Below are 13,302 nucleotides of genomic sequence, written 5' to 3'. Positions count from 1 at the left end.
TCCTAGGATTTAAATGAACACCCACACTTCTGTCTTATATCAGTGAAAACACAAGGATGGAGAAGAAGTTACAGATGTTACCCAAAGATCCTCCTTACGTTGCATAACACTTCCATGGAATAGTCTTCTATTTCTGCAATTAAAAATAAAAGAAATACACTTAATTTGCATGTTTAAAAATTACCAGCAAACTAAAAGAGCCCCTTTGGCAAAAAAAAAAATATCTTATTAAATTCTTGGGTTGATATAGTCCTGCTTGTTTACTTTCATTGTTGTTGCCTGTGGTTTTTGTGTCATATCCATGAAACCATTGCTAATACCAACATCATGAAGCTTTTCCACCATGTTTTCATTTAGGAACTTTAGTGTCAGGTCTTCAGTTTAAGCCTTTAATCCACTTTGAGTGGTTTTTTGTGGATGGTGTAAGATAAGGGTACAATTTCATTATTTTACATATGGATATTCAGTTTTTACAACACTATTTGTTGAACAGACTGTCCTTTCCCCATTGAGTGGCCTTGGCACCCTTGTTGAAGGTCATCTGACCAGATACACAAGGGTTCATTTCTGGACTCTCTATTCCATTGATGTATATGTCTGTCTTTATACCAGTACCGTACTGTATTGATTACTGTAGCCTTGTAATATATTTTGAAACCAAGAAGTATGAGTCCTCCAGCTTTGTTCTTTCTTACGATTGATTTGACTATTTGTAGTCTTTTGTGGATCCATATGAATTGTAGAATTGTTTTTTCTATTTTTGTAAAAAATGTCATTGGGATTTTGATAGGGATTGCACTGACTCTGTAGATTGCTTTGGGCAGTATGGACATTTTACCAATAATAGCAATTCCAGAAAAGAGAAAGAAAGAAAAACAGAGAAAACAGAAGAAAAAATTTTCAAAGAAATAATTCAAGAAAATTTCCAAGAACTGAAAGTTAAATGTACCCAGAAAAGTAGATGAAAAAAGACCCATATCATAGCACAATATCATAACATTTTAGAACACAACAGATAAAGATCCTAAAAGTCTCAAGGGTAAGGAAAAAAGGTAACATGGCACTGGAATGCTGTATAGCAACAAGGGAAGCTAGAAAATACTAGGACAAAGGCTTCATAATTTTTTTTTTTTTTTTTTTTTTTTTGCTGTACGCGGGCCTCTCACTGCTGTGGCCTCTCCCGTTGCGGAGCACAGGCTCCGGACACACAGGCTCCGCGGCCATGGCTCGCGGGCCCAGCCGCTCCGCGGCATGTGGGATCTTCCGGGATCGGGGCACGAACCCGTGTCCCCTGCATCGGCAGGCGGACTCTCAACCACTGCGCCACCAGGTAAGCCCAAGGCTTCATAATTTTAAGGGAAAAGAATTTGTTACTTAAAATCTACTGCCAAATGATCTGAAGTTTATACACAAATGATCTGAAATGTACATGTATGCATTCCAAATCATTGCACTTGGCTTTAGAATTAATGTTATATATCATCTTCGACAACAGTTAACATGTAAATTATGTTTTTGTTTTAAAAAAAAGAGTCATAATTAGGGTATGACCATAAGTCCCAGTTTGTCCAGGACAGTTTTGGTTTATGTGTTGTTATTAATAGTTTCTCTTTTAATAGTGTTGTAGTTGCCTGCTCTGACCTGGGACCAGGGGAAGACAGTGCAGCTGGAGAGCTCAGACAGTCAGAAGGCATGACCAACACCAAAAGCCGTAAAACAGCTAACCCACCAGAAGAAGCAGATGACCCTCCATAGCCTTTCATGTCCACCGCTAGTACCCGGAAGCCCGCCTGGGCCAGAGCAGGGATCTAGAAAAGAAACAATTCAGACCCTCTCCAGTGTGGGCTCATCAGTGTTTTGCTGACGCCACCTCTTTGCTTCCTTCTATCTCCCTGTTATTGTAAATGGTTCAATTCAAAGTGCCACATGGCACTACATGGTGTCCTCACCATGGGGCTGGCATGAGCCCACCTGGCCGCCATGGATGGTCGTAGGGTTTGTGCACTGCACCTAATGCCACACCTGACAGAGTACCTTTCTTAGCAAAGACCTTGCAGATTTCTATATTCATTACAGAGATTTCCCAGCAGGTGGCATAAAGCATCTTGAGGAAGTATGCTTTTTTTCATCTGCAGAGGTGGCATATAGGCTAGCACAGATCTGAGCTCTGGAGCAATCTCTGGCCCCAACATTTCAGAGATATCGTGGTCATACTTGGGAGATGATGCTCCACGGTAAGGTGTCGGCTTCTTAATGATATTCCAGGCTGGCTCACACCATCTAGACTCTTCTCTCCCCTCACCCTGACTGGGGCGTACTTCCCCCAGTTTCCCTTACCTGGTACCTCCAAGAGAACCAGCTCTCCGGAAATCCATGGCAGAGGCATACGGCAGGGCCAGAGCCCAGCTCCACAAAATGCAGACACATCCCAGGCTGTAGAAGAGAGAGGTGAGCGGGGAGTGACCTCAGTGCAGGCCGGGGGTAACCAGGCACCTCTTCGGCAGATCTCCCCGGGCCATTTCAATATGTTGCCAGATCGCGCCTGACCCAGCTTTCTCAGCTAAAAACCCACCAATGTTAGAAGAAAATGTCTGAGAAGAGACAAGTGATCAAACTGTGCAATAAAAACAGGCAGTTTCACTGGAACAAGAAGAGCCTGAAAAGAAGATCATAATGTTGGAAAACAAAACAACTTGGCCTTCCTCCCCAAAAGGCCCTCATCCTGTCAGAGTTTCTGCTGTCATCTGACCTGTTTTCCATATTTTAAACCGGGGGCTGATTTCGTACAGGGCATGGTATTCACATGAAGGTGCGGAATACCATGACTATTTCATTAAAAGCTGTTTATCTCTTGAACGTGAACATTTTTTCCAGCTTTGCTATACTTCCGGTCCTTTGTGGGCTACATGGGTATGGCCAAGACTGTCGGGGCCCAATATCCACCTTCTTCTCTTCTCCTTGGTTCCTGCTGGTATTTTCCAGGCCTCCCCCAACCGTCCTGCAGTGGGTGTGGCCGTGTGACTGGCCAGTGGCATATGAGCAGAAGAAATGTGTGCTCCATCTGGGCCGTAAACCTCCCGTGCACCTGGTTCTCCCTCTCTTTTCCTATCTGCGCCTGAATGGACTGGGCCTTGAGGAAGGAAGAACCTGCAGAAAGAAGGAGACTGGGTGCTTGAATGACTGTGAGGAGAGAGCCTACTCCCAGTCCACATGGGATTGTGCTGCAAGCCAGAAACAAACTTGGAGTCAAGCCACTGAAAGTGTGGGGCTATTTGTTACAGCACTGAGCCTACTCTGACTATTACAGGGGGGTCTAAGCCAAAGAACTAAAGCAATATATAGTCAAAGTACCCTATTTTTCCCCAAAAGTACTTTATCTCTAACTTTCTAGTGGAAACAAATGAGAAAAATAAGCTTCACTTTATAGAAATCCACTTGGAACAACTCTATTTCGCTGCATCTCACACTACTCCAAGCTGGCGTTCCAAACCGGAAGTTTCATTCATAATTCCCAACAAGCTATTTTGCTCAAGAAAACGTCGGGCTGACATTTCACAAACCCCTTCTTGGACTACAGTCTTTTTTTTTTTTTTTATCAGAATATGTTCTCTAGTCTTCCCTTTAGTACTTGGCAAAAGGAGGGACTTGAACTTTATTTATTTATTTATTTTTTGCGGTACGCGGGCCTCTCACTGCTGTGGCCTCTCCGGTTGTGGAGCACAGGCTCCGGACGCGCAGGCTCAGTGGCCATGGCTCATGGGCCCAGCCGCTCTGCGACACGTGGGATCTTCCCGGACAGGGGCACGAACCCGCGTCCCCCGCATCGGCAGGCAGACTCTCAACCACTGCGCCACCAGGGAAGCCTGGACTTGAACTTTAAATTCTATGCTCCTTTATACTGAAAATTGTTATAGTTCTGATGTCCAATCAAATGATCCTAATCCGCCTCTGTCCTCAATGGATCTTAACTAGAAGGCTCCCTCTTGCTCCTACATACTTGATTCAGCTAAGTAGCTCAGCAAACGCATGCACGTTCGCATCCTTTGAACAGTGTGTTCTAAAATTGCCGTTAAGTCAGAAAACGGAAAAGATCTATTATCAACGCAGTTTGAGTTGCGTTAGCATCAAGGTAATAGCACTCCCAGAGCCTGGGCTCCCCAGAGGCCACTGCCTCAGCCCTTTAGTTTTGGGGTGAGGGCAGAGGAAGTGGTTAGGCAGCTCTGGTCACACTCCTTCAAGGTCAAATGGGGAATCTACTGAAACTGGCTGGATACGCAAGCATCAGGAGGATTGTGAGAGTAACCTTGTCTGTAGGGTTGGAGATGCAGGGTCACAGCCCAGACAGACCCCAGCCCCAGGCAAAGAGTCCCTTACTCGACATCAGTATTAGAGACGAGGTCTGGGGGGAGCTTATGAAACCTTATGAAACCAGTCCAGGAGCACCCAGGGTTATAAGAGCAGTCACATTGACCAGAAAAGACCTTTCTCGCTATCCAAATCCCACTCAATCTCTGATGCTCACTTCACCACTGAATCTCATCCCCCGCAATTACAGTCACTCTCTCTACCCCCTACAGAGGCCATTCTGAGTGCTTGAGCCACTGCCGTTAGGGCCGCATCCTGGGATGTAACTGCAGGGAATGTTACCTCAGCAGAATGCAGACCATACAATCCTTGAGGTCACATAAGACCTCCATTGATCTAGGTATTTCTCTCTGTGCCTAGCAAATAGCAAATGCTCACTGAACATCCATGGGGCTCTCCTCCAGGGCAGTAGGTCCTCCCCAGGTCCCAGACCTGCACAGCTCAGGACACCAGCTCTCTTCTTTATGAAGCACGAGGTACTACCTACCCCCGTGATCAACATGGGGTATTTCAATTAATCCTTACAAGAACATTGAGGGGAGGTATTATCGCCATCTCATTATAAAGCTGTGTACACTGGGGTCCAAAATGATAAGAAATGTGCCCACATTTGCCAACGTAGTAAGTGCCAAAGCCAGGATTCAAACTGGTTCCATCCGGCTCCAAAGCAACTGTTGAGTTTTGTTTTGCTTGTGAGCTAACCCGTAGCTCTGGGTCCTGTTGTAGTTAAATGGCCACAGTGACAAATGAAGAAAGATCCCAAAGTGAACCTGAAAAGATGTTTTAAAGCCCTGCTCTGTATCCCGGCTGGGTCAGGAGTCAGGGCCCCTCTGCACGTGGCCTTGGTCTTGCTGCAGCCCTGACCGCTGGGCTAATGACTGGCCATTTCCCTCTCTGTATCTGGTGCCTCCCTGCATCCTTCCTGTCTGGCCCGTGCCTGACACAAAGGAAGGGCCGATAATACCCGCTGGATGAAATAACGAAATAAAGTGCCAGACACGCAGGCTGTGGGGACGGAGCAAGGCCCCACGTGGCCTGTTGTTCTGTGGGAGTCTGACCACATTGGTCCACGTCTGCTATTGATTTTTTTTTTTTAGCTTTTAAAATTTTTATTTATTTATTTTATTTTTGGCTGTGTTGGGTCTTCGTTTCTGTGCGAGGGCTTTCTCTAGTTGTGGCGAGCGGGGGCCACTCTTCATCGCGGTGCGCGGGGCCTCTCACTGTCGCGGCCTCTCTTGTTGCGGAGCACAGGCTCCAGATGCAGGCTCAGTAGTTGTGGCTCACGGGCTTAGTTGCCCCGCGGCATGTGGGATCTTCCCAGACCAGGGCCCGAACCCGTGTCCCTGCATTGGCAGGCAGATTCTCAACCACTGCACCACCAGGGTAGCCCTGCTATTGATTTTTGAGGAATCATACTTGTGGCAGATACCATTTCCATATACATGGTGGATGTGTAGCTACCCCTGAGATTTCACAAATGTCTCACAAGTCGTTTTAGGGGGGCTGGTTAGAGAGACTCAGCCGCTGGTGAGAGAGCGCTGACTCACCTTTATGGGCACGTACCCATGGCTCACGGTGCTTGGATCGCAGGGGATTGGTCGGGGGGCTGCAGTTTGGAGAAGCTGAAAGTAAGAGAGACACAGTGAGGGAGATGGCTCTGCTTCCTTCCACGAGAAGGCCTCAGAGTGAGTTCACAAAACTCCATAAGACAGCCCCTGGGTCACCTTTGCCATGGCTTCCTGAGTCCTACGGGTGACTGACCAACCCAGCCCCCTCTCCCCTAGGGTCAGTGGAGTCCGGTGACTGAGTTCTGGCCAACAGGATGCAGACAAAGAGCATGGCCTATGCAACTAGAGATGATCATACTAAGTGAAGTAAGTCAGAAAGAGAAAGACAAATACCATATGTATGATATCACTTATATGTGGAATCTAAAATATGGCACAAATGAACCTACCTACAAAACAGAAACAGACTCACAGACATAGAGAACAACCTTGTGGTTGCCAAGGGGGAGGCGGGGAGGGAGAGGAATGGATTGGGAATTTGGGGTTAGTGGATGCAAACTATTACATTTAGAATGGATAAACAAAAAGGTCCTATTGTATGGCACAGGGAATGATATTCAATATCCTGTGATAAATCATAATGGAAAAGAATATAAAAAATGCATTAAAATAAAATTAAAAAAAGAAGAGCATGGCCTGACCACCAGAGCTGTGAAAATCCCTACGTGATTCTCTATATTCTTTTCTCCCTTTTCATCTGGTGTTCAGCGTGACCTCGGAAACCACCAGTAGAAGACAGGGGTTCTCCATCAACCTGGGTCCTAGAATGGCTGTGAGGCAAGCCCCTGGCCACCACCCACTGAATTTCACATCTGCGAGGAATAAACACCACTTGCTCCCAAACCCAGAGATTTTGGACTTTAATGAATATAATTCTTCTCTAGGGCAGTTCCTCAAGTGGTCACCCAGGCTCATGCTGGACACAGCCAGGAATGCCAAGTTCACAGAGCAGTCATCCCATCTTTACATGACCCTGTTGAAGGGTTTCTTCTTCAAGTTGGCCAAAATCGAACTCTCCGGGCCGTGTATGGGTCAGCTCGGGTAGCCACAACACAGACTGGGGTGCTTAAACAACAGACATTTATTTTCTCACAGCTCTGGAAGCTGGAAGTCCAAGAAGGTGTTGGCAGGGCTGGTTCTTCCCGAGGCCTCTCTCCTTGACTTGTAGACGGCCATCTTCTCCCTGTATCCTCACATGGCCTTCCCTCCGTGTGTGTCTGTGTCTTAATCTCCTCTTCTTATAGGGACACCAGTCTTAATGGATTAGGGTCCATCCTTATGACCTCATTTTACCTTAAATACCTCTTTAAAGATCCAATCTCCAAATACAGTCACATTGTGAGGTCCTGGGGGTGAGGGCTTCAGCGTATGGATTTGGTGGGGGGGACGAAATTCAGCTGATGAAAGCCTTCTGCCTGCTGGCCCCAGTTCTGTCCTCTGGAGCCCCAGGGGGGTCAGGTTACCCATCTTTGTCCATCTCAGTAAACAGGAAAATTCCTGAGCAAAGATCCTTAAGAAGCTTCCGTAATGTATTCGTGTCGGTTTCCTTGAGACAGAAATGACAAAGGACAGGATGCTGAGCACATATAAGTGGGCCTTTTGTGAACAGCATCATGTTGGTGACTCCCACCGTTTGGTTTCTCATCTTTCCTAAAGGTGAGACCTAAGGAAGAAGCCATTCTCTTCCGCTACCGAGTTTTCTGCCCTCTAAAATGGGGAGTAGACTATGGAATTCACCTACTTCGAAACACAGAAGAGTCTGCCTGGGCATCCTCAGAGGTTGAGATAGGTGGGCGCCCACCTCTGTGGCATCTGGAGAGGACCCAGGGTGTGGCCCGTGGGGATGGGCAGCTGGGTGCCTCTGATGGCAGTGAAGGAGCCCAGACACCCACCAGGGCCAGCGTCCCCTGGGGTCCTTTATCTGATGTGTCCCCGACTTCCTAGGTCACACACCAGGGGATGTCCCATTAGTTCCAGAGGTGGGGAGGGTGTGGGTTTCCTACTCTAATGATTCCGCCATGTGTTTGTCCAGTTTATAAGCCCTTTCATGACTGATTCCCACAGCCTTCCTGAGAGACAAGAGGCGCTTCTCCTCTGTTTAAAAAGAAATGATTATCATTTTTCCTTATACCTTCCCCATACCCCTGAGGAAAAGATAGCTGGGACAATGGCTCACTTTCCCAATTTTACAGGACAGGTGTCTGTGGCTCAGAGGTAATGAGGGGAGGAACCTGGCAAGTGGAACCAGCAAGAGGATGCTCCAATTCCAAGTCTGGATGCTTTCTTCTCTGCTGCACAGGACCTCCAGGCTTGCAGAAAGACAAATCAAGCTTGGGTGACATGCTCTAAGGTTGCAGAGTCATTAGATATACGCTTTAATTTATTTGTTAAAGACGAGAAGTCAGCTGTTCCTGTTATGGGGGCAAAACTGTGTGCCCTCCAAATGTGTCTGTTGAGGTCCTAACCCCCAGGACCTCAGAATGTGACTCATATTTGGAGGTAAGGTCTTTGAAGAGGTGATGAACCTTAAATGAGGCCCTTGTAGTGGACCCACTGGAGACAGAATCCAATGTGACTGGTGTGTTTACAAGAAGAGACACATACAGGGGAAGACCGCGTGAAGACACAGCGAGAAGGCTTCAGAAGAAACCAACCCTTGACAACTTGCTCTTAGACTTCTAGACTCCTAGAGAGATTGTTGTCTCGGCCACCAAGTCTGTGCTACTTTCTGGCAGCCGTAGGAAGCTCATATAGTTCCCTTTGAAAAAACAGTGGGACGCCTTTTACGTCAATCAAGCGTATGGGCTCCCGCACCTCCTTTCCCATCACACTGACACGTGCAAAGCATGGCCGACAAAAGCCCAGACTCAGTGGGATCAGTGATCTTAGGTAAAATTACAAGAACAAAAGGTGCCTCAGCTCTGGCAGAGCAGGCTAATCCCACCATCCCCCAGGGGCATTATTATGGGCATCCCAGCCTCCCGGGCTCAGGACAGGTTTACTTAGGAGCCTCCCCTCTGGCTGCCAAGAGGTGTGACCCAGGTGGAGCTAAACCACTACATCTGAGTGCAAGCAGCATGACCAGGCAGAGCAGAGAAGGACTGGGGTCCCCCCACACACCCCAGGGGCAAACCCAGCAGCTACATTCTCAGTATTTCCTCTGAATGGGTGGCTTTGAAGGCCCCACTCTAGTCTTGGTCCCCTGAGTCTGACCAGTATAGATTCTTTTTTTTTTAAATTAGTTTCTGCTTTATAACAAAGTGAATCAGTTATACATACACATATGTTCCCATATCCCTTCCCTCTTGCGTCTCCCTCCCTCCAACCCTCCCTATCCCAGCCCTCCAGGCGGTCACAAAGCACCGCTTCCCACTATCTATCTACCTTACATTTGGTAGTGTATATATGTCCATGCCGCTCTTTCACTTTGTCACAGCTTACCCTTCCCCCTCCCCATATCCTCAAGTCCATTCTCTAGTAGGTCTGTGTCTTTATTTCTGTCTTACCCCTAGGTTCTTCATGACATTTTTTTTTCTTAAATTCCATATATATGTGTTAGCATACGGTATTTGTCTTTCTCTTTCTGACTTACTTCACTCTGTATGACAGACTCTAGGTATAGATTCTTGCTCTCAGAGTGTCCTTTCCCTGTTCACTGCAGAGAAGGAAACAGGAAGTTCTTCGTGGACATCACGCTGATTGCACAAAGGGTGACCGTCTCCCACCGAGGAGCTCCCTACTGGGCACCACACCGGGAGCAGCGAATGCCCTCACCTGTCTTGTCGCTTGCGTACCTAAACACAGATGAGCGGCAGGAAATCTGCCTCAGCGCGGACAGAAAGTTACCTGCACCCCGGTTACTTTCTCCAGCTCCCTCAGGGCAGTGTCGGTGTCACGGACGAGGATGGTGACCATCCCCAGGTCACGGGCCGGCTTCAGATTAACCCCGAAGTCATCCAAGAAAACCACCTGAATGCGAAGAGCATGGACACTAGCATCACTTCTACCAAAGCAAAACTCATGCACAAGGGCCACCGGCCAGAAGCACGTTAAAGTGAGAAGGGTGGTTGAGATTAAGAATTAGTAGGCTCACAATAAGATGGATTGATTAGAGATCAAGAATTATTTTTTTCTCTCCATGTAACTGTTTACTCTTAAAATTAAAAACATTTAATTACGTAAGCATAAACACACAGATAGATACACATGTTCCCTGAATTCTGAAACTGTAAAAAGATCAAAGAAGAATATAAACTTATCAGGATGACATTAAAATTCATCTAGGAAAATGTATGAATAGACCCCCCCAAAAAAATGTCTGGAAAAGAACTATAATAAAGTGAGATTAAAAAAACAGAGAGTCGAGGAATAGACTCATATACAAGTGAAAATTTAGTTTCTAATAAAAGTGTCATGCACAATTGGTGAGGAAAAAGATTATTTAAAAGACTATTTAATTATTTCAACAGTTTGGGGGAAAAAGTGGGTCCTTCCTTCCCTTATTCCCCAAATAAATTCTGAATAGATCAAAGATTTAAATGTCAAAAGAAATGATCCTTAAAGAAAAAAGAAAATCCTTAAAGTTGTCAAAGAAAGCATGGGGCAGTTATTTATAATCTTGGATTAGGGCAGGCCTGGATGTCTAAGCAGCTCATCCAACCTAAAAGCCATCAATGAAAAGACATTTATTTATATGCATACTAAAATTTAGAGCGCTGTTATAATGCTTAATCTGGGGGCTGAGAAGAGCAGAAGCGAAGTTTGAGAAGGAAAGAGTTCTGGGATTGAACAGGTAAGGATTTCCCTCTGACCAGCTTGTGGGTGAAGCAGGGTTAACAAGAAAGGGTCAGAAATGCCAGAGAAATGAATTTCATCTTGGTCCAAAGGCCTTTTTGGAGATTGGAGTAGGGAAACATAACAAAAACAACATTTTAGACTAGATAATCTAGAGACGGCATGAAGACAGAATTTAGGGGTGCGGGGATACCCTACAAGGAGATTCCTGCAGTATTGGAGCCCATTCCTGCCCAGCTTTTGGTGGGGTGACCCTGACTAGCCTGTGTCTTTGGAAAGTCTCCCAGGGTCTACGTTTCTTTTAGGTAAACTGAGGCAGCTGGTCTGGCAGCTTTTGACAATACCTGTTTTAACCAAGGTCCTGTAAGAGCCACGGAGAGGAGCCAGATGCCCACCTCCAGTAGAACTTTCTAGGTTGAAGGGGTGGGTAAAAGCCCTTCAGAAGTCCTGGCCTGGGAGAAGTGGCACCTGCCACTGGACATAGGACCACCCTGCCAGGTCCCAGGTGTCCCCCATCTGTTCACGCCTCCTCAATTTTCCTTGACTGCAGTATCTCTAGAACATTCATTTCCACCGAAAGGCAGTGTCTAGGTACCTCATTGGGGCTGGCCTTCAAGACATCCAGCACGAACTTGTAGATCTGAGGGTCAGGCTTGGCCATTCCGATCCTGCATGACTCAATCAGGAAATCGAAGTGCGGCCTGAGCTCACACATCATCTGGGCCAGGCTGCCTCTCTGGGTGCTGTCATCCAGCCAGATGTTGGTGAGGATACAGGTTGTAAATCCTGAGTGAGAAGGTACCAGTGAATAGACCAGCTATAGAACTTTGCTCTGAGAAGCTCCGGGTAGCCCACAGGGGGCCCCAAGATGGGGCCAGGTGGGGTTCTGCTCACTTACATCAATCTCCTGATGTCTGGCTTCTAAACTGACGAGTTAGAAAAGCACCATCGTTACCCATAAGCCCCTCCCGGCGCAGACGCTAGAGCCCCTAACGGTGTGCGCCGAGGGCTTTCAGATGGGAACACTACATCCCTTCATTTCTTGCAATCGTAGAGCAAGAAGTTGTGACATTCGTCAGCTCATTTGATCAGAGTTTTGACATTCATCAGCCCATTCGATCCTCACACCTTTGGGGCAGGCAGGGCAGATCTTACCATCCTACTTTTACCAACAGGAAAATGGACGCTCAGACAAATTATAAGCTACCCAGAGCCGCAGAGTGCAGGCAGAGCTGAGGCAGGCCCTGAAGCCCACCTTTGGACCGCCACTCCAACCCTCCTCTCAGTCTACATTGCTGCAAACTCTGCTGGACCACGCTTCAAAACACCTGCCTTGGCAGAGGTGGTGTTCCCATTTCAACACTAGAGAAATGCAAACAGAGACAGCATTATCCCCTGCCTAACCAGACAGGACAAGAACCAGGAGATGCTGGAAACAAGACAAGGAGAAGTCAATGGACAGACCCTTTCCATGTAATATGAGTGGGAAATATGGACCCATATTTGGACATAGGGATGTCCAAATACATGGACATAGGGATGTCTCAGCCACAACCAGGTAAGGCTGCTGATAAGTGGGTAGGATGACCTCAAACATGCCTGTGACGAAAAGCTGGGCTCTGCCACTAAATAAATGCCTAGTCAAGGAAAACCAACTGAAGGAATTACTAACACATGTGAGTATAAATGTGCCTGTCATTGAATTCAATGCACATTTAGATGTATTCTGACCTGACCCTCCCAAGGGTTCTGGTGTGGTTGGGTCAGAGAAGAGCCAGTATCAGATCCTTACCCTTCTTTTTGAGAGTGAGAGCTGCCTGAAGCATGGGGTTGTTGACCTTTCTTGCTGCAAGCGCCTTGCCAAAGATCTGATTTACAGAGAAATTCTCAGGGAGGCAGATTCCAGAGTCCTCAGAACATTTCCTGCAGTTTTCTTCCATGAATGGCATCCACTGTGAAAGTGAATTGATGAGGGATTGTCAACTGGTGAAACCACTTGGAAAAGCTTTGGGCAGCATTTACTGAATCTGAACACATGCATTCCCTGTGATCCAGCAATTCCACTCCTGGACACATACCCAGTGGAAATGTCTACATATGTTCACCAAAAGACATGTACAAAAATGTTCATAGCAGCACTTTTCCTAAGAACTGCAAACTAGAAACTACTCAAATCCCCGTGTTAGAGCTGAATTGGGTCCCCTACAAATTCATGTTGAAGTCCTAACCCCCAGGACCTCAGAAGGTGACTGTCCTTTGGAAAGAGGGTCTTTAAAGAGATCATTAAGGTAAAATTGTGGTGCTCCAAGGACAATGGTGCTTCAAGGACAACGGACGACCCTGCCTGTAAAAGTTGCAGCGTTACACCCCCTACAGGACTCTGACTCGCTCTCCTCACTGTGTTGTGATGGTTACGAAATTCCTGAGCCCACCTGGGCAACTGCCCACCTGGGCAATGGGACCTGTCCCAAATAAGGAAAGGCACCTTGCCTGTCCCACTCCACCCTATAGAAGGAAGGTATATGTGCCTCGACCAATCCGTAAATGAAATTTTCACCTCAGACCATTCCTTTGT

General features: G+C 46.8%; 1 protein-coding gene across 2 annotated transcripts in view; it reads right to left on the bottom strand.

The window, feature by feature from the left end:
• Positions 1-13,302, bottom strand: part of EPHX2 (epoxide hydrolase 2) — a 59,224-nt gene that overhangs the window by 30,791 nt on the left and 15,131 nt on the right. For both annotated transcript variants that reach the window (XM_082616084.1, XM_082616085.1), the window contains exons 3-9: positions 12,520-12,679; positions 11,323-11,513; positions 9,780-9,902; positions 5,913-5,987; positions 2,338-2,433; positions 1,730-1,808; positions 99-133 (exon numbers count right to left, since the gene is read on the bottom strand). In XM_082616084.1, the coding sequence (XP_082472210.1) occupies positions 99-133; positions 1,730-1,808; positions 2,338-2,433; positions 5,913-5,987; positions 9,780-9,902; positions 11,323-11,513; positions 12,520-12,679 (759 nt within the window). The remainder of the gene's footprint in view (positions 1-98; positions 134-1,729; positions 1,809-2,337; positions 2,434-5,912; positions 5,988-9,779; positions 9,903-11,322; positions 11,514-12,519; positions 12,680-13,302) is intronic.

The sequence above is a fragment of the Mesoplodon mirus genome (genome assembly GCF_964341445.2).
Source record: "Mesoplodon mirus genome assembly, chromosome: 1".
Taxonomy (NCBI): domain Eukaryota; kingdom Metazoa; phylum Chordata; class Mammalia; order Artiodactyla; family Ziphiidae; genus Mesoplodon; species Mesoplodon mirus.
The sequence above is the reverse complement of the archived record's forward strand: the minus strand, read 5'-3'. Positions and strand labels throughout refer to the sequence as shown.